The 26,068-nt window shown below is 54.8% G+C and overlaps 1 protein-coding gene across 2 annotated transcripts in view; it reads right to left on the bottom strand.

Moving 5' to 3' along the window:
• ror1 (receptor tyrosine kinase-like orphan receptor 1) overlaps positions 1 to 25,641 on the bottom strand; it is a 358,993-nt gene extending 333,352 nt beyond the window's left edge. For both annotated transcript variants that reach the window (XM_085982693.1, XM_085982694.1), the window contains exon 1: positions 25,184 to 25,641. In XM_085982693.1, coding sequence (XP_085838819.1) covers positions 25,184 to 25,289 — 106 coding nt within the window. In that variant the 5' untranslated portion in view covers positions 25,290 to 25,641. The remainder of the gene's footprint in view (positions 1 to 25,183) is intronic.
• Between the last annotated feature and the right edge of the window lie 427 nt (positions 25,642 to 26,068).

Below are 26,068 nucleotides of genomic sequence, written 5' to 3'. Positions count from 1 at the left end.
AAATCGGTCCAGACAGTGAAAAGACTGATGTACAAGGCAAGAGATGGTGGAACTGACTTCTACCAGAGCATGCTTGTATACCGCACAACGCCGCTCGAGTGTGGTATGTCACCAGCCCAACTCCTTATGGGACGTCTGTTAAGGTCAAACCTACCCATCCCGGAGAACCTCCTGAAAACAAAAGAGGGGGAGAAAGTGAGGAAGTTCAAAGAACAACAGAAAGAAAAGCAAAAGTACTACTATGACAGAGGAACACAAAACCTACCTGAACTCCACACTGGTGACCAAGTAAGGTTCAAAGACAAAACAAACATATGGACTCAGAAGGGAACTGTCCTGAGTGAAGTCCAACCAAGATCATACACCATTCAGACAGATGAGGGTGCTGTTCTGCGAAGAAATCGTCGAGATCTTCTCATGGGACCAGCCACAGCAAGTCAAAAGACTGATACTGTTGAACAACCTGATCACACAGCTGAGAAACCATCATCGGAGGCAACAACTCAGATTCAAGGACAATCAATCAGAAAATCCTCAAGACACGTGAAGCCTCCTGAGAGACTCATTGAGCAAGTTTAAGGACTCTTGTTATAGAAGGAAGTAATGTTATCTTATTCTTTCTTCAAGTTCTAGTGTATTTACATATTTCATGTGAACACACAAAACAAGGTTAAAAAACCTTGATAATGATAATGTAAGTTCATTAAGTGTTACAGTTAAAATGCAGAGTAATACAAAGAAAACATGTTGTTAGATAAAAGTAAAATACTTTTGTTTTAAGAAAGGGAGATGTAATGATATCAGCAAATAGTGATGGTATTTGCCTGTTTGATTATTATGCCTTACCAGCATATTTGCCTGTTTGATTATTTATGCCTTACCAGCAGAGGGCATGTGACAGAGGCAGATTTTGGTTTAGTTTCGTTTGAGAAGGATCTCTAAGATGGTGTCTCCTGTAATGCTGTTAACAGAGTTGAACATACTTTAGATTAAAAGACATTCTCTTTCATGAATGTGTCGTCATTGAACCCACATACAAACCAATACAACATTTACTACACAGGGCATCATGGGCTCAGATCTTACAATGGCGTGATGCATTGACGAACTCAGATAGCCAGTTCTCTACCCACTGACCCCAAACAACTCTATGATGGAAACTCTCATCGGCATCACTTGCATATTGCGACAGAGTATGACGCACTCCAGAAAATAACAAAGAATGGCGGTGAGTGACTTAAAGTTGTATATTTGCCCTGATCAAACTGGTGACCAACCACTTATGTACAAGTAAACCTCAAACCAATGACGGGCACCCTACAGTACATCCATTAGCTTAGCTGTTTTCCTTTATATCTATTAATGAAATGTGCCCAGGATCATATATCGATCAGCAGACTATAGAATGATACAGCACAGAAGGAGGCCATTTGACCCATCGTGCTTGTGCCAGCTCTTTAAAAGAGCTATCCAATTAGTCCCACTTCCCTACTGGTTCCACATAGCCCCGCAAATTTTTCCCTTCAAGTATTTATCCAATTCTCTTTTGAATTTTACTATTTACTAAAATCAAAGAGCAAGTTATTATCTAAATGGAAAGAAACTGCAAAGTGCTACAGTACAAAGGGATCTGGGGGTCCTGGTGCATGAAACACAGAAGATTAGTATGCAGGTACAGCAGGTGATCAGGAAGGCCAATGGAATCTTGGCTTTTATTGCAAGGGGGATGGAGTATAAAAGCAGGGAAGTCTTGCTTCAGTTATACAGGGTACTAGTGAGGCCACACCTGGAATACTGCGTAGAGTTTTGGTTTCCATATTTAAGAAAAGATATACTTGCTCTCGAGGCGGTTCAGAGAAGGTTCACTCGGTTGATTCCGGAGATGAGGGGGTTGACTTATGAGGAAAGGTTGAGTAGGTTGGGCCTCTACTCATTGGAATTCAGAAGAATGAGAGGCGATCTTATTGAAATATGTAAGATTATGAGGGAGCTTGATCGGGTGGATGCGGGGAGGATGTTTCCACTGATGGGTGAGATTAGAACTAGGGGGCATAATCTTAGAATAAGGGGCTGCCCTTTCAAAACTGAGATGAGGAGAAACTTCTTCACTCAGAGGGCAGTAAATCTATGGAATTTGCTACCTCAGAGCTGTGGAAGCTGCGACATTAAATAAATTTAAAACGGAGATAGACAGTTTCCTAGCTGATAAGGGAATTAAGGGTTATGGGGAGCGGGCAGGGAAGTGGAAGTGAGTCTAGGTTCAGATCAGCCATGATCCTATTGAATGGCGGAGCAGGCCCGAGGTGCCGTATGGCCTACTCCTGCTCCTACTTCTTATGTTCTTATTGAATCTGCTTCCACCACCCTTTCAGGAAATGCATTCTAGATCACAACACCTCGCTGTGTAAAAAAATATCTCCTCACGTCACCTCTGGTTCTCTTGCCAATCCCCTTAAATCTGTGTCCTCTGGTTACTGACCCTTCTGCCACTGGAAACAGAGCGAACAAATAACAGAAGGCTCAGTGGGCAAATACAGCCGAGTAGTAGCAGAGGAGAAAAGTCTGAGGTTCAATCCCTATTTAGCCGAGAGTGTGTGTGTTTGTGTGTGTGTCCTGCTAAAAAAAAGTGTGCACGTGGATAGCGGGTTTGAACAGGATTCCGCCAGACTGGGAAGCCTCCCCACAATCTAGGCTTATCTATTTTAAATTGCAAGTTCCCAGAATGCAAGCAGGATCAGTGAAACCAGAGCCCATCAGGAGCCCTCCTGGACAAAAGAAAATTGGAAGAACAAAAATAACTGGGGGAAAAAATGGAAATGTGATTTCAGAGGAGGAGTCAAATACATGGAGAGAATTTGCATATTTGGATATTAACCTAAAAATTATGGTCCTGTATTACTTATGCAATTACAAGGTGATAAAAACACAAGAAGGTTTACTCTTCATCCAAACATGCCATTTACTAAACTAGCTAGAATGAAAGGATTTTTAAAATAAACACAAGACCAAACTTACAAAGATTTTGCACTAAAATGGAAGCAAAATGCTCCCTTAATTTCGTTTGACCCCTTCATAATCAACGGAAAAGTCCAGGCTGGCGTCTACTTACAAGAGTGTGATTTTGCGAGTAAAGCTCTAATGGCTGGTTTGTTGGTCTGTGCGATTCCAAACACATAATTCACACTAATGCATGGAATGTAAAAGACCAGGAATGCAAGTGGCTTGCTGTCCTGTGTAAGGATTAGCATTCAGGCACAATACACGGCACTTAGAGCAAAAAAAACACTATTTATCCTGGGGACACCTAACATTTTAAGAAGTTCATTTGCACACAAATGACAATTATAAAATATAAAGTTCCTTGGAGGAACGGTTACTTAAAAAAAAATTCTCTTTGTGCAATATTAAACCACTGAATAGTTAAACATGGCTGAAGGGGATTTGGCTTTTTAAGACATCAAATAGGAGGCCGGTCGGCACGCTTTCTGTTCACCTTCTGGCCCCCAAGCTTAATGGCCACAGAATCATCCCATTCAACACAGTGTAACTTTGATCTTTTAGCCAGCTCCAATCAATATTAAGATAAGGCTGTTCAAGGTCTGACCATTTTAACAATCGTAAATCATTCTCTTCTGCTGAAGCAGTTCTTTAGTCAATGATCCAGCAATAGCACCAGAGTTTGAAGCTCTGATTTTTCATAGCCCAAATTCCACTGCCTCGAGGACCAATTGATAAATCCATACAAGTGTTGCAGTCTGTCACTAAAGGGCAAAAACAACAGCAACCTATCTCCATTATTCAACCGCTCACCTGTTCTATTGACTTCGTCTTTTTTCTCCTCCCAGTTTCCCCAAATCTCTTGCCTCCTCTCCTGAAAGATCTTGCTCATGCTGGGGCCTGGTTCCATGGGCACCCTCTACTACCTTGCCCAAGTTCCCATTCTTCTGAGCGAGCCTAGGCTAGAATGTCAACAGACTATTCAATCATGGGGTGAATGAGGAGTTTTCCACAACCAAGGCCAACCTAACATATAGACATGCTCATTTCTGAGCAGGGTCCCCTGGATAATAATCAGCCTGCCTGTTCTTTCCCCCCCTCCCTAGTTCAGGGGTGGCTAGGGCCAATTGTAGCATCCCTCCACCACCACCACAGCGGAGATTTGCTCATTTAGCACTGGCCAGGGATCAAACTTGGGATCTCCCTGGCCTGTACAACTCAGTACCACAAATGATGCATTTATTTGCTGAATCATTGCAAGGAGCTCACTCCACATACTTTTAAAGACTTGATAAATTATAACCATACAGCGACCCATCAACAATGTTATAAACATTCATTAAAAAAACGGAATGAGGAAAAGACAGATAAAATCCACACGGAGAATAGAAGTGATGAAAAGTGGGTATGGTAATCTGTAGGAGATGAAGTACAAAGAAAGAAGGATCTTTTTGTAAACATCTTAAAAGCTAATTGTTTCCTATCCATTGAAGGTTTCTTCAGAAGAATTCAGAAGCTGAGCAACCTCACTTTATTTAAGCCTCTACCTTAGGCCCACAAAGATCAAAATCAGTCAGGAAATCCTTCCATCCATAGCTCACTTGAATCGGGACTAAAAGAGCCCTAAGGTAGGAACCCAGAGACAACGACCTGAGAGTCAATTAGTCAGAAAGGACTGATGAAAAAGACTTGCATTTATATAGCGCCTTTCATGACCACCAGATGTCTCAAAGCACTTTGCAGCCATTGAAGTACTTTTTGAAGTGTAGTCACTGTTGTAATGTGGGATGAATTCTAGAACAAGGTTAAATGGATAAACGTATCTATAAGCTACTGCAATAATATACAGAATCACAGAATATTACAGCATGGCAACAGGCCATTAAGCCTATCAAGTCTGAACTGGTATTTTTCTCTACATGATTGCTTCCCATACCCTTCAACATTCCTCTTTTTTAAACAACAATCACGGAATCATAGAATGGTTACAGCATGTAAGAAGGCCATTCGGCCCGTCGAGCCCATGCCGGCTCTCTGCAAGAGCACCTCAGCTAGTCCCACTGCACCGCCCTTTCCCCGTAGCCCTGCAAATGTTTTTCTTACAGGTGCTTATCCAACTCCCTTTTGAAAGCCATGATTGAGTCTACCTCCACCACCCTTTCAGGCAGTGCATTCCAGATCCTAACCACTCGCTGCGTAAAAAAGTTTTTTCTTATGTCCCCTTTGGTTCTTCTGCCAATCACCTTAAATCTGTGTCCTCTGGTTCTTAACCCCTCTGCCAATGGGAACAGTGTTTCTCTATCTACTCTGTCCAGACCCCTCATGATTTTGAACACCTCTATCAAATATCCTCTTAATCTTCTCTGCTCTAAGGAGAACAACCCCAGCTTCTCCAGTCTATCCACGTAACTGAATTCCCTCATCCCTGGAATCATTCTTGTAATTCTTTTCTGCACCCTCTCTAAGGCCTTCACATCCTTCCTAAAGTGTGGTGCCCAGAACTGGACACAATACTCCAGTTGAGGACGAACCAGTGTTTTATACAGGTTCATCATAATTTCCACACTTTTGTACTCTATACCTCTATTCATGAAGCCCAGGATCCTGTAAGCTTTTTTAACTGCTTTCTCAACCTGTCCTGCCACCTTCAACGATTTGTGCACACATACCCCCAGGTCTCTCTGTTCATGCAGCCCCTTTAGGATTGTACCCTTTAGTTTATAGTTCCTCTCTTCATTCTTTCTACCAAAATGTATCACTTTGCACTTTTCTGCGTTAAATTTCATCTGCCACGTGTCCACCCATTCCACCAGCCTGTCTATGTCCTCTTGAAGTCTATCACTATCTGTGATGAAATATATGTCTTCATCAGCCCCTGTGTTTTACCTGCATTGTATTGTGTGTACCTGATGCGCCATCAATTACTCAAAAGACTGAGGTTGAGCGAGTAACAATCAGGCTTTTATTAACTAAAGAATGAAGGTCTTGTCTCGAGTGGTCGACCCGTCCAGAATACTAAGGGACTGGGCGGTAGTCACTTATATACCTGGAATAGTGGGAGGAGTCAGCCGAGGCATGTCCAGACCTGTACCTAGTGGAATACACATACAGACACAGACAGGTATAACAGTGGTTTACCACATTCACCCCTTGTTTAAAAATGAGTCCGGCGGGGTGAAGTGTATTTAAAAGTTTGTGTATTGGAGTCTCTCCGGAGGTCTTGTCTGCCGCTGTGATCGACGTGGCGACGGCAGGGGTGGTGGAGCTTCCGGCGTCGCGTCCCGTGTAGGCTGGGGCACTGGAGTGTAGTCCTCGTGGGTGACGGTCCAAGGCGAGCCGGCTGCTGGGGTTGGATATCGGGTCGTGGGGGGGGGGGGGGTGGTGGTAATGGGTAGTGGGTTACAGCGGTCCCCGAGGGTGCGAGGTCTCGTATGGAGACTGTGTTGTAGTGAGTTACAGCGGTCCCCGAGGGTGCGAGGTCTCGTATGGAGACTGTGTCCTCCCGCCCGTCCGGGTACGCAATGTAAGCGTACTGGGGGTTGGCGTGGAGGAGGTCGACCCTCTCGACCAGGGGGTCCGTTTTATTGGCCCTCACGTGTCTTCTCAGTAGTACCGGCCCTGGGGACGTCAGCCATGGCGGTAACGATGTCCCCGATGTGGACTTCCTTGGGAAGACAAACATTTTCTCGTGAGGGGTGGCATTGGTGGCAGTGCAGAGCAGTGACCGAATCGAGTGGAGCGCATCAGGGAGCACCTCCTGCCAGCGGGAGGTCGGAAGGCCCCTAGACTTTAAGGCTAGTAGGGCGGCCTTCCAAACTGTTGCATTCTCTCTTTCCACCTGTCCGTTCCCCCGGGGGTTGTAACTGGTGGTCCTGTTTGTGGCTATACTCCTAGCGAGCAGGTACTGGCGGAGTTCGTCACTCATAAACGATGAGCCCCGGTCGCTATGGATATAGCTGGGGAAACCGAACAGGGTGAAGAGGCTGTTCAGAGATTTAATGACCGTGGCACTGGTCATGTCCGGGCAGGGGATAGCGAACGGGAACCGGGAGTGCTCGTCAATGATGTTGAGGAAGTACACATTGCGGTCGGAGGAGGGGAGAGGCCCTTTGAAATCGACGCTCAGGCGTTCGAAAGGGCGAGTGGCTTTTATCAGGTGGGCTCTGTCTGGTCTATAAAAGTGCGGTTTGCACTCAGCGCAGACTTGGCAGTTCTTGGTCATGGTCCTGACCTCCTCGATGGAGTAAGGCAGGTTGCGGGCCTCGATGAAGTGGAAGAACCTGGTGACCCCCGGGTGGCAGAGGTCATTGTGGAGGGCCCTCAGCCTATCGATCTGCGCGCTGGCGCAGGTGCCACGCGATAGGGCATCTGGGGGTTCATTGAGCTTCCCAGGCCGGTACAAGATCTCGTAATTGTAGGTGGAAAGTTCGATTCTCCACCTCAAGATCTTGTCATTTTTGATTTTGCCCCTCTGCTTGTTGTTGAACATAAAAGCAACTGAACGCTGGTCAGTGAGTAGGGTAAATCGTTTGTGGAGAGGTTGCATCTGGTGCGCGGCGGGCAATTTGGAGGCTGCTGGCTGCGGACTGTGAGTGGGGGGAGGGGGCCACCGTACGCCATCGTAACGCTTTTGAGGTGGCACTGGAAATCCAACCCCAGTAGAACGGCAGCGCAGAGGTCGGGCAGGACCAGGAGTTTAAAATTATTGAACACAGTCCCATCTACTACTAGTGTCACCACGCAGTAGCCGCCAATGTCCGCTGACTGGGACTCAGAGGCCATAGAAATCCGCTGGTGCGCAGGCAGGACTGGGAGAGAGCAACGCGCACCGTGTCGGGGTGGATGAAGCTCTCTGTGCTCCCGGAGTCAAAAAGGCAGTTTATTGCATGGCCGTTTACCTTAACGTCCATTTTGGACCGAGCTAGCTGGTGCGGTCTCGTTTGGTCCAGCGTCACAGAGGCCAGCGTAGGGGTCGGTGTGTCGCTGCGGGTATCAGATGGGGGGGGGTTGGCGGTCTGCTGCGTCCCGGCTGGTGTCCAAGATGGTGGCGTCCATGATTCCCATGTGGCTGGAGTCGTCCAAGATGGCTGCTGCTGCGGTGGTTCGCACATGGCTGGGGAGGCCCAAGATGGCGGCCCGCACGGCCCACACGCAGCGCTGTTGGGGGCCCAAGATGGCGGCTCGCACGGCCCACACGCGGCGCTGCTGGCGTTCGGGGTGGCTTTGGCATTGCAGACGCTGGCGTAGTGTCCCTTTTTCCCGCAGCCCGAGCAGGTCGCATTCTTCGCCGGGCAGCGCGCTCTGGGGTGTTTGGCCTGGCCACAGAAGTCGCATTTCTGGCCTTGGGATACTGCTGTCTGGCTTTGGGACACTGCTGCGGTAGTTGGGCCGTTGTTGGGCTGTGGCTGGGGTGGCACGGTGCTATGGGGCTGTCCTACCGTGTCCCAGGTTGTCGTTCCCCGCGGCGTCCACGGTGCAGAGGAGCAGGCATCCATGCCCCGGAAGGCTGCGTCCAGCGTTAGTGCGATGTCGGAGGCTTTGTCGAGGGTGAGGTCACTCTGCTCTAGCAGTCGCTGTCGGGTGTAGTTGGACCTGTGGCCCGCTACGAAGGCATCCCGGATCAGTTCCTCCGTGTATTTAGTGGGCGTTACCGCCTTACACCCACAGGCCCGGCCAAGCACGGACAGTGCTTGGAGGTATTCCTCAGTCGATTCCCCAGGTTGTTGCTTGCGACTCCCCAGAAGGTGCCTAGCGTATACTTCGTTCACAGGGCGCGTGTACTGGGTCTTGAGGAGCTGGAGGGCGGCTGTGTACGAGGTCGCGTCCCGGATGATTGAGTACACTCGGTGGTTCACCTTGGAGATCAGGACAGACAGTTTGTCCGCATCCGTTTCGACCGCAGTGGAGGCAGTCAGGAATGTCTCAAAGCACGTGAGCCGGTGAGCAAACTTGGTGGAAGCATCCGCTTCCCGACTGTCCAGGTCCAGGCATGCTGGTGTGAGGATCTTCTCCATTATAAAAAATTTAGTTAATAAAATTGATGCGCCATCAATTACTCAAAAGACTGAGGTTGAGCGAGTAACAATCAGGCTTTTATTAACTAAAGAATGAAGGTCTTGTCTCGAGTGGTCGACCCGTCCAGAATACTAAGGGACTGGGAGGTAGTCACTTATATACCTGGAATAGTGGGAGGAGTCAGCCGAGGCATGTCCAGACCTGTACCTAGTGGAATACACATACAGACACAGACAGGTATAACAGTGGTTTACCACAGTACCGCCCCCTTTTCCCCTATTGTGTGTATTGGCTCCGCCCCTGTCTTTTGTCATATAAAGGTCTCAAGAGCTGTATGAGTCATTCTGCCAGACGAATCCGATGTGGAATGACGTGCAATGTTCTTAGCGATTAAAAGCCTTGAGTTGAATCCTTTAACTTCTTGCCTTTGAGTTATTGATGGCACATCACTCTCCTCCTCACTGTTCACTATACTTCCAAGTTTTGTGTCATCTGCAAATTTTTTAATTGTACCCTGTACACCCATGTCCAAGTCATTAATATATATCAAGAAAAGCAGTGGTCCTAGAACTGACCCCTGGGGAACACCACTGTAAACCTTCCTCCAGTCCAAAAACAACCGTTCACCACTACTCTCTGTTTCCTGTCACTTAGCCAATTTTGTATCCATGTTGCCACTGTCCCTTTTATTCCATGGGCTTCAACTTTACTGGCAGCCTATTATGTGGCACTTTGTCAAACGCCTTTTGGAAATCCATGTACACCACGTCAACCGCATTGCCCTCATCAACCCTCTCTGTTATCTCATCAAAAAACTCAATCAAGTTGGTTAAACACGATTTGCCTTTAACAAATCTGTGCTGGCTTTCCTTAATTAATCCACACTTGTCCAAGTGATTGTTAATTTTGTCCCTGATTATTGTTTCTAAAAGTTTCCCCACTACCAAGGTTAAACTGAACTGGGATTATCTTTTTTGAACAAGGGTGTAACATTTACAATTCTCTAGTCCTCTGGGAACCACCCCCATTTCGAAGGAGGATTGAAAGATTATGGCCAGTACCTCCGTGATTTCTTCCTTCACTTCCCTCAGCGTCCTTGGATGCATCCCATCGGTCCTGGTGACTTATCTACTTTAAGTACAGCCAGCCTTTCTAGTACCTCCTCTTTATCAATTCTTATCCCATCCAGTATCTCCTCTACCTCCTCCTCCACTATGGCAGCATCTTCTTCCTTGGTGAAGACAGATGCAAAGTAGTCATTTAGTACCTCAGCCATACCCTGTACCTCCATGCGTAAGTCTCCATTTAGGTCCCCAATCGGCCCCACCACTCCTCTTACTACCCGCCTACTATTTATATGCCTATAATCCAATTCCATTTTAAAAGAACATATGAACTCTGGTTCATAATTGCGTAGGTGTGTGTTCGTGCGAGCGAGTGAGTGAGCGTGTGTGGGCGCGCGAGGGCGGGCGGGCGGGCGAGGGCGGGCGATGGAGGGCGGGCGGGCGAGGGAGGGCGCGCGGGCGGGCGAGGGAGGGCGCGCGGGCGGGCGAGGGAGGGCGCGCGGGCGAGGGAGGGCGGGCGGGCGAGGGAGGGCGGGCGGGCGAGGGAGGGAGGGCGGGCGAGGGAGGGCGGGCGGGCGAGGGAGGGCGGGCGAGGGAGGGCGGGCGGGCGAGGGAGGGCGGGCGGGCGAGGGAGGGCGGGCGGGCGAGGGAGGGCGGGCGGGCGAGGGAGGGCGGGCGGGCGAGCGAGGGCGCGCGGGCGGGCGAGGGCGCGCGGGCGGGCGAGGGAGGGCGGGCGGGCGAGGGAGGGCGCGCGGGCGGGCGAGGGAGGGCGCGCGGGCGGGCGAGGGAGGGCGCGCGGGCGGGCGAGGGAGGGCGCGCGGGCGGGCGAGGGAGGGCGCGCGGGCGGGCGAGGGAGGGCGCGCGGGCGGGCGCGCGGGCGGGCGAGGGAGGGCGGGCGGGCGAGGGAGGGCGGGCGGGCGAGGGAGGGCGGGCGGGCGAGGGAGGGCGGGCGAGGGAGGGCGCGCGGGCGGGCGCGCGGGCGGGCGAGGGAGGGGCGCGCGGGCGGGCGAGGGCGCGCGGGCGGGCGAGGGAGGGCGCGCGGGCGAGGGAGGGCGCGCGGGCGGGCGAGGGGGGCGCGCGGGCGGGCGAGGGGGGCGCGCGGGCGGGCGAGGGGGGGCGCGCGGGCGGGCGAGGGGGGCGCGCGGGCGGGCGAGGGAGGGCGCGCGGGCGGGCGAGGGCGCGCGGGCGGGCGAGGGAGGGCGGGCGGGCGAGCCAGAGCGGGCGGGCGGGCGGGCGAGCCAGAGCGGGCGGGCGGGCGGGCGAGCCAGAGCGGGCGGGCGGGCGGGCGAGCCAGAGCGGGCGGGCGGGCGAGCCAGAGCGGGCGGGCGGGCGAGCCAGAGCGGGCGGGCGAGCCAGAGCGGGCGGGCGAGCCAGAGCGGGCGGGCGGGCGGGCGAGGGAGGGCGGGCGAGGGAGGGCGCGCGGTGCGGACGAGTGAGCGAGCGAGAGCGCCTGCGGACGAGTGAGCGAGCGAGCGCGCCTGCGGACGAGCGAGCGAGCGAGAGCGCCTGCGGACGAGCGAGCGCGCGTGCGGGCGGGCGAGGGCGGGCGCGCGCGGGCGAGGGAGGGCGCGCGGGCGGGCGGGCGAGGGAGGGCGAAGGCGGGCGAGGGAGGGCGGGCGGGCGGGCGAGGGAGGGTGCGCGGGCGAGGGAGGGCGCGCGGGCGGGCGAGGGAGGGCGCGCGGGCGGGCGAGGGAGGGCGCGCGGGCGAGGGAGGGCGCGCGGGCGAGGGAGGGCGCGCGGGCGAGGGAGGGCGCGCGGGCGAGGGAGGGCGCGCGGGCGAGGGAGGGCGCGCGGGCGAGGGAGGGCGCGCGGGCGAGGGAGGGCGGGGGAGGGCGCGCGGGCGGGCGAGGGAGGGCGGGCGAGGGAGGGCGCGCGGTGCGGACGAGTGAGCGAGCGAGAGCGCCTGCAGACGAGTGAGCGAGCGAGCGCGGTGCGGACGAGTGAGCGAGCGAGAGCGCCTGTGGACGAGCGAGCGCGCGTGCGGGCGGGCGAGGGAGGGTGCGCGGGCGGGCGGGCGAGGGAGGGCGGGCGGGCGAGGGAGGGTGGGCGGGCGGGCGAGGGAGGGCGGGCGAGGGAGGGCGCGCGGGCGAGGGAGGGCGAGTGCGGGCGCGCGAGGGCGGGCGGGCGAGGGAGGGCGCGCGGGCGGGCGAGGGAGGGCGCGCGGGCGGGCGCGCGGGCGGGCGAGGGAGGGCGCGCGGGCGGGCGAGGGGGGGCGCGCGGGCGGGCGAGGGAGGGCGCGCGGGCGAGGGAGGGCGCGCGGGCGGGCGAGGGCGCGCGGGCGGGCGAGGGGGGGCGGGCGGGCGAGGGGGGGCGGGCGGGCGAGGGGGGGCGGGCGGGCGGGCGAGGGCGGGCGGGCGGGCGAGGGCGGGCGGGCGGGCGAGGGCGGGCGGGCGGGCGAGGGAGGGCGGGCGGGCGGGCGAGGGAGGGCGCGCGGGCGAGGGAGGGCGCGCGGGCGAGGGCGGGCGGGCGGGCGAGGGAGGGCGCGCGGGCGAGGGAGGGCGCGCGGGCGAGGGAGGGCGCGCGGGCGAGGGAGGGCGCGCGGGCGAGGGAGGGCGCGCGGGCGAGGGAGGGCGCGCGGGCGAGGGAGGGCGCGCGGGCGAGGGAGGGCGCGCGGGCGAGGGAGGGCGCGCGGGCGAGGGAGGGCGCGCGGGCGAGGGAGGGCGCGCGGGCGAGGGAGGGCGCGCGGGCGAGGGAGGGCGCGCGGGCGAGGGAGGGCGCGCGGGCGAGGGAGGGCGCGCGGGCGAGGGAGGGCGCGCGGGCGAGGGAGGGCGCGCGGGCGAGGGAGGGCGCGCGGGCGAGGGAGGGCGCGCGGGCGAGGGAGGGCGCGCGGGCGAGGGAGGGCGCGCGGGCGAGGGAGGGCGCGCGGGCGAGGGAGGGCGCGCGGGCGAGGGAGGGCGCGCGGGCGAGGGAGGGCGCGCGGGCGAGGGAGGGCGCGCGGGCGAGGGAGGGCGCGCGGGCGAGGGAGGGCGCGCGGGCGAGGGAGGGCGCGCGGGCGAGGGAGGGCGCGCGGGCGAGGGAGGGCGCGCGGGCGAGGGAGGGCGCGCGAGGGAGGGAGGGCGCGCGAGGGAGGGCGCGCGGGCGAGGGAGGGCGCGCGGGCGAGGGAGGGCGCGCGGGCGAGGGAGGGCGCGCGGGCGAGGGAGGGCGCGCGGGCGAGGGAGGGCGCGCGGGCGAGGGAGGGCGCGCGGGCGAGGGAGGGCGCGCGGGCGAGGGAGGGCGCGCAGGCGAGGGAGGGCGCGCGGGCGAGGGAGGGCGCGCGGGCGAGGGAGGGCGCGCGGGCGAGGGAGGGCGCGCGGGCGGGCGAGGGAGGGCGCGCGGGCGGGCGAGGGAGGGCGCGCGGGCGGGCGAGGGGGGCGCGCGGGCGGGCGAGGGGGGGCGCGCGGGCGGGCGAGGGCGCGCGGGCGGGCGAGGGCGCGCGGGCGGGCGAGGGAGGGCGGGCGGGCGAGGGAGGGCGGGCGGGCGAGGGAGGGCGGGCGGGCGAGGGAGGGCGGGCGGGCGAGGGAGGGCGGGCGGGCGAGGGAGGGCGGGCGGGCGAGGGAGGGCGGGCGGGCGGGCGAGCCAGAGCGGGCGGGCGGGCGAGCCAGAGCGGGCGGGCGAGCCAGAGCGGGCGGGCGGGCGAGCCAGAGCGGGCGGGCGAGCCAGAGCGGGCGGGCGAGCCAGAGCGGGCGGGCGGGCGGGCGAGACAGAGCGGGCGGGCGAGCCAGAGCGGGCGAGCCAGAGCGGGCGGGCGGGCGGGCGGGCGAGCCAGAGCGGGCGGGCGAGCCAGAGCGGGCGAGCCAGAGCGGGCGGGCGAGCCAGAGCGGGCGGGCGGGCGAGCCAGAGCGGACGGGCGGGCGGGCGAGCGAGCCAGAGCGGGCGGGCGGGCGGGCGAGCCAGAGCGGGCGGGCGGGCGGGCGAGCCAGAGCGGGCGAGCGAGCCAGAGTGGGCGGGCGGGCGAGCGAGCCAGAGTGGGCGGGCGGGCGAGCGAGCCAGAGTGGGCGGGCGGGCGAGCGAGCCAGAGTGGGCGGGCGGGCGAGCGAGCCAGAGTGGGCGGGCGGGCGAGCGAGCCAGAGTGGGCGGGCGGGCGAGCGAGCCAGAGTGGGCGGGCGGGCGGGCGAGCGAGCCAGAGTGGGCGGGCGGGCGGGCGAGCGAGCCAGAGTGGGGCGGGCGGGGCGAGCGAGCCAGAGTGGGCGGGCGGGCGAGCGAGCCAGAGTGGGCGGGCGGGCGAGCGAGCCAGAGTGGGCGGGCGGGCGAGCGAGCCAGAGTGGGCGGGCGGGCGAGCGAGCCAGAGTGGGCGGGCGGGGCGAGCGAGCCAGAGTGGGCGGGCGGGGCGAGCGAGCCAGAGTGGGCGGGCGGGGCGAGCGAGCCAGAGTGGGCGGGCGGGGCGAGCGAGCCAGAGTGGGCGGGCGGGCGAGCGAGCCAGAGTGGGCGGGCGGGCGAGCGAGCCAGAGTGGGCGGGCGGGCGAGCGAGCCAGAGTGGGCGGGCGGGCGAGCGAGCCAGAGTGGGCGGGCGCGGCGAGCGAGCCAGAGTGGGCGGGCGGGCGAGCGAGCCAGAGTGGGCGGGCGGGCGAGCGAGCCAGAGTGGGCGGGCGGGCGAGTGAGTGTGTGCGAGTGAGTGATTGTGGGCGGGCAGGCGAGTGAGAGTGGGCGGGCAGGCGAGTGAGAGTGTGTGGGCGAGCGAGTAAGAGTGTGTGCGAGCGAGTGAGTGTGTGCCGACGGGCGAGTGAGGGTGGGCGGGCGAGTGAGCGAAAGTGTACCGGTGAGTGAGTGTGTGGGCGAGTGAGTGAGTGTGTGTCGGCGAGCGAGTGAGTGTGTGCGGGCAGGCGAGAGTTTTTTGGCGAGCGAGTGTGCGAGCGTGTGCGGGCGAGCGAGCGTGTGCGGGCGAGCGTGTGTGAGCGGGTGAGCGAGTGAGGGTGTGCGAGTGAGTGAGAGTGGGCGGGCGAGCGTGTGCGTGCGGGCGGGCGAGAGCGGGCCGGCGGGCGAGAGCGGGCCGGCGAGAGCGGGCGGGCGGGAGCGGGCGGGCGGGCGGGCGAGCGCGGGCGGGCGAGAGCGGGCGGGCGGGCGAGCGAGAGCGGGCGGGGCGGGCGAGCGAGAGCGGGCGAGAGCGGGCGGGCGGGGCGAGCGAGAGCGGGCGGGCGGGCGAGAGCGGGCGAGAGAGTGAGTGTGAGAGCCGGTGAGTGAGTGAGTGAGTGAGTGTGCGGCGAGCGTGTGTGGGCGAGCAATTAAGAGTGTGCAGGCGAGAGAGTGAGTGAGAGTGTGCGGGCGGGCGAGCGAGAGCGGGCGGGCAGGCAAGAGCGCGCGGGTGAGTGAGTGTGTGCGGGCGAGTGAGTGAGAGTGTGGGTGAGTGAGAGGGCGAGTGAGTGTGTGCGGGCGAGTGAGTGAGAGTGTGGGTGAGAGGGCGAGTGAGTGTGTGCGGGCGAGTGAGTGAGAGTGTGAGTGAGTGAGAGGGTGAGTGAGTGAGAGTGTGCGGGCGAGTGAGTGAGAGCCTGCGGGTGAGTGAGTGAGAGTGTGCGGGCGAGTGAGTGAGAGCCTGCGGGCGAGCGAGTGAGTGTGCAGGCGAGTGAGTGTGTGGGCAAGCATGTGCGGGCGAGTGAGTGAGTGACAGTGTGCGCGCGGGCCAGCGAGTGAGGGCGGGCGGGTGAGCGAGCGAGGGCGGGCGGGTGAGTGAGTGATAGCAGGCGGGCGAGTGAGTCTGTGCGGACCAGCGAGAGGGTGAGCGAATGAGAGCGTGCGGGCAAGCGAGGGAGTGAGTGTGAGCCGGTGAGCGAGTGAGTGAGTGTGAGTCGGTGAGTGAGTGAGTGAGTGTGTGTGTGTGAGGACGAGTGAGTGAGTGTGTGAGAGCCGGAGTGAGTGAGTGAGTGTGTGAGAGCCGGTGAGTGAGTGTGTGTATGTGAGGATGAGTGAGTGAGTGTGTGTGAGAGAGCCGGTGAGTGAGTGTGTGTATGTGAGGATGAGTGAGTGAGTGAGTGTGTGAGAGCCGGTGAGTGAGTGTGTGAGAGCCGGAGTGAGTGAGTGAGTGAGTGTGTGAGAGCCGGTGAGTGAGTGTGTGTATGTGAGGATGAGTGAGTGAGTGTGTGTGAGTGTGTGCAGGTAAATGTACACATGGCAGCAAAGGGAACCAGCTGCTGCCTACGCTCCTTGCTGTTTGGTCTGTTATTTCACTCTGGTTGTTAGCGAACTGCCAACGTTGATGTTACGATCTTACATTTAACACTGGGTAAGGATCGTAGCCAGACAATTAAAGTCAGAAACATGACGTTCTACTTGGAGTATAAATTAGCTCACCCAGCTGCAACAAGAGCCAGCTATTCATTTTTAGAGGCAAGTGCTGCAGAATTCTGCTGTTTCTTTACTATGTGCTGCGATACTGAGACACACAGACCAGGCAAGACTAATATGCCATTTCCGATGCAAGTAGTTTCATAATTTGATCCAGTTCCCTTGCCGTTCTCTTCATACTGCAGAACAAATTCAACATCTATGCAGGCAAAGTTTCTGCACGTTCAATTAGCATAAAGTTGCAATCATGATGTTGCCAGTCTGGTAATGACCTTCAGACTAGCAGTATCAAAACATTTAGCTAGCCAATGTGGAGAGTCTGAAAACCCACAGCCATGCAGGGCAACTATTTGTTGGGTGCCACTAGCAACAAAGATAATCAGGAGCACTCAATTAAATCCCATCCCGAAGAGGTTAACTTTGTCACATAAACGGTGTAAGAGATTCAGTTCCTATTCTATGTCAGGTTGTCTGGTATCAGCAAGGGCAGTGATCGGTGCATTGCAATTGAGAAAAGACATAAGGCTCCAGCTGAAAAGTGCGAGGGATGCGGTGGGGGTGGGGGCAAATAAGAGAGAAAGGAAGAGCGAGAGTGAGAGAGAGAGAGAGTGCCAGCACGTGAGTGTAAGAACATAAGAATTAGGAGCAGGAGTCGGCCATACGGCCCCTCGAGCCTGCTCCGCCATTCAATAAGATCATGGCTGATCCTCGACCTCAACTCCACTTTCCCGCCCGATCCCCATATCCCTTACTTCCCCTGGAGTCCAAAATTCTATCTGTCTCAGCCTTGAATATCCTCAACGACTCAGCAGCCACAGCCCTCTGGGGTAGAGAATTCCAAAGATTCCCAACCCTCCGAGTGAAGAAATTCCTCATCTCATGGCCAACCCTTTATCCTGAGATTGTGACTCCTAGTTCTAGACTCTCCAGCCAGGGGAAACAACCTCTCAGCATTTACCCTGTCAATCGACCGCAGAACCTTCTATGTTTCAATGAGATCACCTCTCATTCTTCTAAACTCCAGAGAGTAAAGGCCCAATTTGCACAATCTCTCCTCATAGGGCAACCCTCTCATCCCAGGGATCAGTCTAGTGAACTTTGTTGCACCGCCTCTAAGGCAAGTATGTCCTTTCTCAGATGAGACCAAACCTGTGCACAGTGCTCCAGGTGTGGTCTCAACAAAGCCCTGTACAATTGCAGAAAGACTTCCTTACTCCCAACCCCCTTGCAATAAAGGCCAACATGCCATTTGCCTTCCTATTTGCTCGCTGCACCTGCATGTTAACTTTCTGTGTTTCCTGTACGAGGACACCCAAATCTCTCTGGACACCAACATTTAATAGTTTCTCCCTATTTAAAAATTCTGTTTTTCTATTCTTCCTACTGAAGTGAATAACCTCAGATTTTTGTATGCGTATGTAGGTCAGGTGAGGACAGGATTAGCCTCTGTTGCGAGGCCTCCCATGTTTGAATAGCCTGCTGCTGGTATCATCTAGGTACACACATGAAGAATGGCCAGTTGGGCAAAGTGCCACAGGGTCACTAATACCTGTGGGACTCCACCCCAGCAACAGCCAATGAGGGAGAAAGGGTGAAAACTGCCAGAAAGAATTATGTTACATCTATTCCCTTCTCCCATTTACAATATCAGAAAGTTAATGTGATCCACACCAACCACAACTTCAGCAGAATCCAAGAATTGGTGCAGTGTCTGCAGAACACCCACTCACTTCATACCAGCCTTCACTTTGTGTCTGTTATTTTTCCTGTGGTCAACTCAATTTTATTTTATTTGCTTGCCTGAACCATAAACTTGAAGTGTCTCAAATTCCAATTGTATGATATAATTAAAAGAATCTTTCAGTGGTCACCCCACATATTATTATTAATTGTGAATTTTAATTCTGCTTCATGCCAAATCACAGCATGTACAGAAACACCATGCCTTCTTCCCAGACTAATGAATGTTAACCCTTACTGCGCTGAATAAATTAGGGGGGGGGCAAAGAATACAGGGCAGAGAATGTTCTACAGTCTGCACCAATCCAGTTACTGTACCTCACAAAACCCAATGTATATTTTTTGTTCAGAACCCAGATGAAAGCCCAAGGCCAATAGTGCAGGACATGTCATGATTTTAAAGAGTAGGGCAGAAGATGAATCAAGGTCTGGTCGTTAGATGATGGTAGGAGGAAAGGGGGAGATAGAGACATAAGACACAGTTGGAGATTGTGGGAAAGAATAACTTCAGAGTAGATAGTGTGGAGCAATGCGTCTTTATTTCAACACTGTGAGGTTGCAGTTAGAAGGAAGAGTGTGTAGGACAGCTTTATCGGAGATACGAAGAACAAGGCAAATGAAAGTTCACAGCAGCAATGACCATAGTAGTATCACTAGACTGGAGAGAGAGGAAGAGCTTTGTGACTAGAAGTAAGAAAGCATCACCTATCGAGTACCGAATTTACTGTCAAAATAAAGGCGAGTTTAATGGGGCTCGCTATTATGAAGCTGTAAATCGACCAGCAACTTGTGGTGAGGAAGAGATACCCCATGAATTGCGAATCGCCACAAGTTGCTGAACGATTTGCGCCGCTCCGCCATTAACCTCACGAAAACGGCAGCTCACCCTCAACCTCCGAAGAGTTTCATGAAGTTGCTGCATTTAAAGAAAGACAGACTTGTACTTATATAGCGCCTTTCATAACCACCAGACATCCCAAAGTGCTTCACAGCCAATAAGTACATAAGATTACATAGGATATTACGGCACAGAAACAGGCCATTCGGCCCAACCAGTCCATGCCGGCGTTTATGCTCCACTCGAGCCTCCTCCCGTCTTTCCTCACCTAAATCTATCAGCATAACCTCTATTCCCTTCTCCCTCATATGCTTGTCCAGCCTCCCCTTAAATGCATCCATACTATTCACTTCAACCACTCCCTGTGGTAGCGAGTTCCACATTCTCACCACTCTCTGGGTAAAGAAGTTTCTTCTGAATTCCCTATTTGATTTCTTGGTGACTATCTTATATTGATGGCCTCTAGTTATGCTCTTCCCCACAAGTGGAAACATTCTCTCTGTATCCACTCTATTCAAATCTTTCATAATTTTAAAGACCTCTATTAGGTCACCCTCAGCCTTCTTGCCAAGAGAAAGAGACCCACCCAGCCTGTTCATCCTTTCCTGATATGTATACCCTTGCATTTCTGGTATCATCCTTTTTAATCTTCTCTGCACCCTCTCCAGTGCCTCTATATCCTTTTTATAATATGGTGACCAGAACTGTATGCAGCACTCCAAGTGTGGTCTAACCAAGGTTTGATACAAGTTGAGCATAACTCCCTACTTTTCAATTCTATCCCTCTAGAAATAAACCCTAGTGCTTGATTTGCTTTTTTTTTTTTTAACGGCCTTGCTAACCTGTTGTCGCAACTTTTGGTGATTTGTGTATTTGTACTCCGAGATCCCTTTGTTCCTCTACCCCACCTAGACTCGCACCCTCCAAGTATTAAGTGACCTCCCTATTCTTTCTACCAAAATATAATACCTCACATTTATCTGTGTTAAACTTCATTTGCCATTATATGCCCATTCTGCAAGTTTATTAATGTCCTCCTGTAATTTGTTGCAGTCCTCCCTCAGTATTGACTACCCCCCCCCACCCCCCCACCACACCCACCCCCCCCACCACCACCCCACCCCCCCCCCCCCCACCCCCCCCCCCCCCCCTCACCACCCCCCACACCACACACCCCCACCCCCCCCACCCCCCCCCCCCCCACCACCCCCCACCCACCCCACACACACCCCCCCACCACACCCACCCCCCCCACCCCCCCCCCACCCACCCCCCCCCCCCCCACCACCCCCCCCCCCACCACCCCCCACCCCACCCCCCCCCCACCACACCCCCCCCCCCCACCCCCCCCCCCCCCACCACACCCCCCCACCACCCCCCACCACACCACCCACCACACCACCCCCCCCACCACACCACCCCCCCAACCCCCCCCACCCCCCCAACCCCCCCCCCACACCACCCCCCCAACCCAACCCCCCCCCCCCCACAACCCAACCCCCCCCCCACCACCCCCCCCCCCAAATTTGGTATCATCTGCAAATTTAGAAATTGTGTTTTTGATTCCAAAGTCTAAGGCCTAGAAATTCAGTTTGGGCGCCAGCTCGACTGGGCGCCGGAATTACCGCTGCGCGCGGAGCCACTTGCGCCAGTGGGATATTCAGTTTCAGCGCCCCAAGTGGAAGCCGGCCGCTAAACAAGGGTTTCGGCGCCCCGCTTGGGGCGCTGAAACTGAATATCGGCGTGCAAAGTGCCGCAGCGCCACCCACTGCGGCACGGCAGCCTGCGGTACTGCAGGCCTTCCTCTCACTCTTAAGGGGGAGGTGCCTGCAACAGCGGCAATCCCCGCTCGCGAGTGCCGGCAAATGAGCCCGGCACCAAGGAGAAGTGCCGGGCTCTCTCGAACAGCCGGCAATGCCGTGGGGGGGGGGGGGTGTAGGAGGCCGGGGACGGAGGTGCGGGCAGGCGGCCGCCGAAAAAGCAGCCGGCCGCACCTCCACCTTAACTCGCCCCACTACTGGCACAGGTAGGCCCCGTGTACCGGTCGCTGTTTGCGGCCGGCGCGGGGGAGGCGGCAGCAACCAAATATGGCCAGCGGGGCGCTGCGCACACCGATGACGTCATCGGTGGCGGCGCAGCGTTACTAGCTAACGCCGCCATTAGCGCCCCGCTAAATATCGCGGTAGGTTTGCACAGTGGCGCAAAAGCCCTCTTTGGGCGCAAACTGGTGGCGCAGGCCACTGAATTTCTAGGCCTAAATCTTTTAACGTAAATTGTGAACAGCAGTGGTCCCAGCACTGATCCTTGTGGAACACCACTACCCACCTTATGCCACTGTGAATAGCGACCCTTTACATATAGAACATAGAAGATAGGAGCAGGAGTAGGCCATTTGGCCCTTCGAGCCTGCTCCGCCATTCAACGAGATCATGGCTGATCATCCAAACCCTAGCACCCGGTCCCTACACCGACAGCCATCCCACCCAAGCCCTATCCCCGTAACCCCACGTATTTAATCCCCCCTAACACTAAGGGCCAATTTTTATCATGGCCAATCAAACTAACCCGCACATCTTTGGACTGTGGGAGGAAACCGGAGCACACGGAGGAAACCCACGCAAACACGGGGAGAATGTGCAAACTCCACACAGACAGTCACCCGAGGCCGGATTTGAACCCGGGTCCCTGGCGCTGTGAGGCAACAGTGCTAACCACTATGCCACCGTGCTGCCCTTTACTCCCACTCTGTCCTGAAGCCAGCCAACAATCCATTCTGCTACTTGTCCCCTGACTCCACATTCTCTGATCTTGTTCATTAGTCTATTATGGGGTACCTTATCGAAATCCTTTTGAAAATCCAGCTAAATTACATCTACTACATTACCATTGTCTACTCTCTGTGTTACCTCTTAAAAAAATTCAATAAGGTTGGTCAAGCAAAACTTTCCCTTTTGAAATCCATGCTGACTATTCATTATTATATTTTTGGTTTCTACATGTTCTTCTATTTTCTCCTTTAGTAGGGATTCTATTATTTTTCCTACCACCGATGTGAAGCTGACTGGTCCATAATTCCCTGGCCATGTTCTATCCCCCTTCTTAAATATAGGTATTACGTTAGCTATCCGCCAGTCCACTGTACTTTTGAAGTGTAGTCACTGTTGTAATGTAGAAACCGCAGCAAACAATTTACACACAGCAAGCTCCCACAAACAGCAATGTAATAATGACCAGATAATCTGTTTTTAGTGTTGTTGATTGAGGGATAAATATTGGCCAGGACACCGGAGATAACTCCCTTGATCTTCTCAAAATTGTTCTATGGGATCTTTTACTGAGAGAGCAGATGGGGCCTTGGTTTAATGTCTCATCCAAAAGACAGCACCTCCAACAGTGCAGTACTCCCTCAGGGCTGCACTGCAGTGTCAGCCTAGATTTTGTGCTCAATTCTCTGGAGTGGGTTCGTGAACCCACAGCCTTCTGACTCAGAGGCAAGTGAGCTACTGACACTAGGCACATTAATTGCCAATGAAAATTGCCACAGAATGTTAGGGCTACAGGAAAACTTTGTGTTATCCGGAGGCTAACTGTCCGGAATGCTCGAGCCACCGGCAAAAATCAGGTGCCGTTTTCGTTAGGGTTTTTTTTTCTCGTTGCTTTTTTCCTCAACAGTCAAGCTCTGCAAGGTCTGCTGAAACTGTTGCTAAGCTACAGAGACGCTACAGAGACGCTTGGGCTGTTTAGAAGCAGTTTGTTGACAGATACGGAGCTCAGAAGCTTCCGTATCTTTCAACATTAGCGCTGGAGTGTCCGGCAGTTTTGAGGAACGGCAACAGCTCGGTCCCGTCGGTGCCGGATAGCACAAAGTTTCCTGTAGTACTTAACAGCATAACTACCTTTTTAATGAGGAGATTTATATTCCTGCAATGCCACTCAACCTCTCTGGCCCAGAAAGGGAACAATTCAAACTATGGAGTTTCAATCCTACAGGTAGTAAATTGTTGTTAAAGATTTTAAAATTTTTAAATAAAAAAAATCTTATTTTTTTCCTCTCTCTCTTAACCCAATCTTTCTTTCCTTCTCTATTTCTCTTTCTGTACCTGATTCAACTCTAATTCACTCTATTTCCTTCTCCGTTGTTGAGGTTTTTTTTCTCGATCCTTAAATCTCATGGTTAAGGAGATGCACTGCTGGTCCCGTCATTCACCAAGTTCTAGATGCCCCGCTGCCCTCACCACACTGTTATCAGCTCACACTCCAGCAAACTAACAGGGCAAATACATTTTCAAGCTGAAGGGGGAGGGGGGAAAAAGTGTAACTAATGGGGCACGCCCCACATCAGCAAAACCTGGGCCTATGTTGACTAAACTGCCTGTAATCAGCATTTCTGCAGTTTAAGGCACCAAATTTTCAAAAAGGATCAATTTCAACTGACACACAACAGAATCAAACAAAGATAGAATTTCAAAGGTCATCGACCTGAAACGTTAACTCTGTTTCTCTCTCCACAGATGCTGCCTGACCTGCTGAGTATTTCCAGCATTTTCTGTTTTTATTTCAGATTCCAGCAGCCGCAGTATATTGCTTATATTTTAAAATTCCAACAGAGCCCGCTACTTCCCAAGCACGCCATGTTCCAGAATCTCTGATCCAATGTGGATTTGTAATCCAGTGTAAATTGTATATTTGATGTCTAACAGTAAGGTGTTGCCCAATTGCACACAAACAGGATATCAGAAGTAAATGTTTTGCACGGTTTAGATTCCTCGACAGAACTGGTGAATAAATAGACTGCAGCACGCACCGTAAACATGTCATTTCCCCCCTCAGCTTTTGGGAGGAGTATGGATAAGCAAGAGCACATATTGTGAAGAAAAAATGAACAGTGTGCAAACAAATAGTTTCAAGAGACAGGCTCTGGTAAAGGATGGCATTCTACAGAGAGCAGGAAGAATGTTATATCTTGATTAACTTTCCATACAACTCAATTAGATCAACAGTAACAGGAGTGACCCTCCAGTCCATCAATCTCATTTACAATGCAACAGCACAGTAGACTATTGTCTCCACAACAGAGAGGGACACACATCATCATGTTTTAAATTTCCCTTAATCCAATTTTACTGTAACTATACTTTATTTTTGCCTTTTTACAGCAATTTTAAAGTCACCACAGCTTAAAAATCTACCACTGTTTTTTTACACTAGGTTACTTATTTTAACCATGAACCAAATTACATTCCACATGTTTAAGCACCAAAAGAATTTGTGTTATGTAAAATATGGAGTATATCTGCACTGTGGAATGAAACTGAAATGTAATTTAAAGGGTTGGCAAACATCTTAATTACCAAATTAAAAAAATATATTTCCACTGCTTAAAATTGTAAGATAACCTTCAAGGGAGTTTTATTTTAAAGACTGGTACCAAGACTGGAGGTCCAGGGAATGTGATGGTTTATTCGTAAACTCCATCCACTCTACATTAGAGTAGCTGGCCAGGGCATTCTTGCTAGTTTACTAGGAGACTTCACACCAGGCTGTCGATTTACAGTTTGCAGAGAACTGAGTGGGAGAGAGAGCTCAAGCTGAGAACTCACTCATCTCCTACACAAGAGTCAGATTGCATTGTACATCCGCAGGGATAGAGGCTGCCAGTCCTGGCACCCTGGGGGGAAAGAGAGGGGGTGAAGTGCCTGATCCCTTTGCATTTCAGACACTTATTGTGCTGGCCGTTTATTCGCAAATTAAAACTATGCAAAGAACTGCTTGGCATTGCATTTTCCAAAATTGAAAAAAAATCCAATTCATACTTAAAGGCTGAAAGTTTGCAAAGCGTACACCTTGTGCCCAAACAATTACAGAAACACGATTTAACACGAAGATATATTTTAAATAGCACTTCATCATACATATATTATTTTAAATCGGATTCCGCAGAAAGTTTCGTGTGAAAACTTAAGAAAACCCAATGTTGTCAGTGATTTCTCTTCATTTGCCCTGAAAGTTAATGACAAGAATGGTCCCGGGAGAATAGTGGGAATTTTTTTTAATACATAATTATTATTCTACATGCTTTTATCATTCCATGTACTCCAATTCTTAACTTCGACACAACTCCCAATCCAATCGCGCACAGTTTTGCACCAGATTTATTTCAAGTCTAAATAATTCTGGATCCGTTTCAGCCATATCCGAGTCTCAGCAAATTTTTTCAGAACAGAAAACATGTGAAAAGAAAAACTCAAGTTGCAGTTGTTTTTCCCCTCTTACCGTTAGCGAAGTGCTGAAGCACCAGGTTGGATCCCAGTAAGAGGAGGACAGTTTGAAAGTTTGCAGCCCAGCCGCGATCTCTGGCTGCCGCCCCGGGTTGGTCCATCGCCGGTTTGCCTCAGTTCACTGCACGATCCGCTGCTGCTTTCTGTCGCATCCACACTCAGATGAGGTTTTCCTCGGGGTTGCTGCTGAGCGAGAGGGTTTTTGTTTCTTTGCTTCCTCCTCAAGCCCAGTTCTGGTTTACCCTCTTCAAAAACTGCAGCATCACTTCTCGCCGCTCGCACACGGGCTGCTGTCCGCTCAGAGTGGGGATGCACCGACTCTCTGGGCTCTCAGTCTCCGGAGCTCGGGCCAAGGAGCCACAGAGCAGCACCGCAACGCCGCCGGCGGGGGCAGAGAGAGGGACAGCGCCGCCCTGCGGGGGCAGCGAGAGGGACAGCGCCGCCTGCGGGGGCAGAGAGAAGGACAACGCCACCCTGCGGGGGCAGAGAGAGGTACAGCCTATTGGGGACTTGGCCTGGAGGGTGTTGCACAGGGCAGTTCCGTGCAATAGATTTTTAAATAGGTTCACGACTCCCAGACCGCCTGTTTGTTTTGCGGTCTGGAGGAGTCCGTGTTCCACGTATACATGGGGTGTGAGAGGTTGCAGCCCCTCTTCCATTTTTTGAAGGGGCTGCTCCTCAAATTTTGGTTGCACTTCAGTCCACGCTCCTGATCTACGGTCACCCCGTGCGGAGGGGAGCGGGCGGGTTGGAGGACCTCCTCGTGGGCCTGCTCCTGGGCCTGGCCAAGGAAAGCCATTAATCGGTCCAGGCAGCGGGCGGTCGAGGGGGTCGTCCGGCCTGATTGCCTCCCGCCCTTCCGCGGCCATGTTCGCGCCGG

The sequence above is a fragment of the Somniosus microcephalus genome, chromosome 3 (assembly GCF_052327205.1).
Source record: "Somniosus microcephalus isolate GS21.2 chromosome 3, FLI_Smic_1.0, whole genome shotgun sequence".
Classification (NCBI taxonomy): Eukaryota; Metazoa; Chordata; class Chondrichthyes; order Squaliformes; family Somniosidae; genus Somniosus; species Somniosus microcephalus.
Note: the sequence above shows the minus strand (reverse complement) of the source record. Positions and strands in the feature narration are given on the sequence as shown.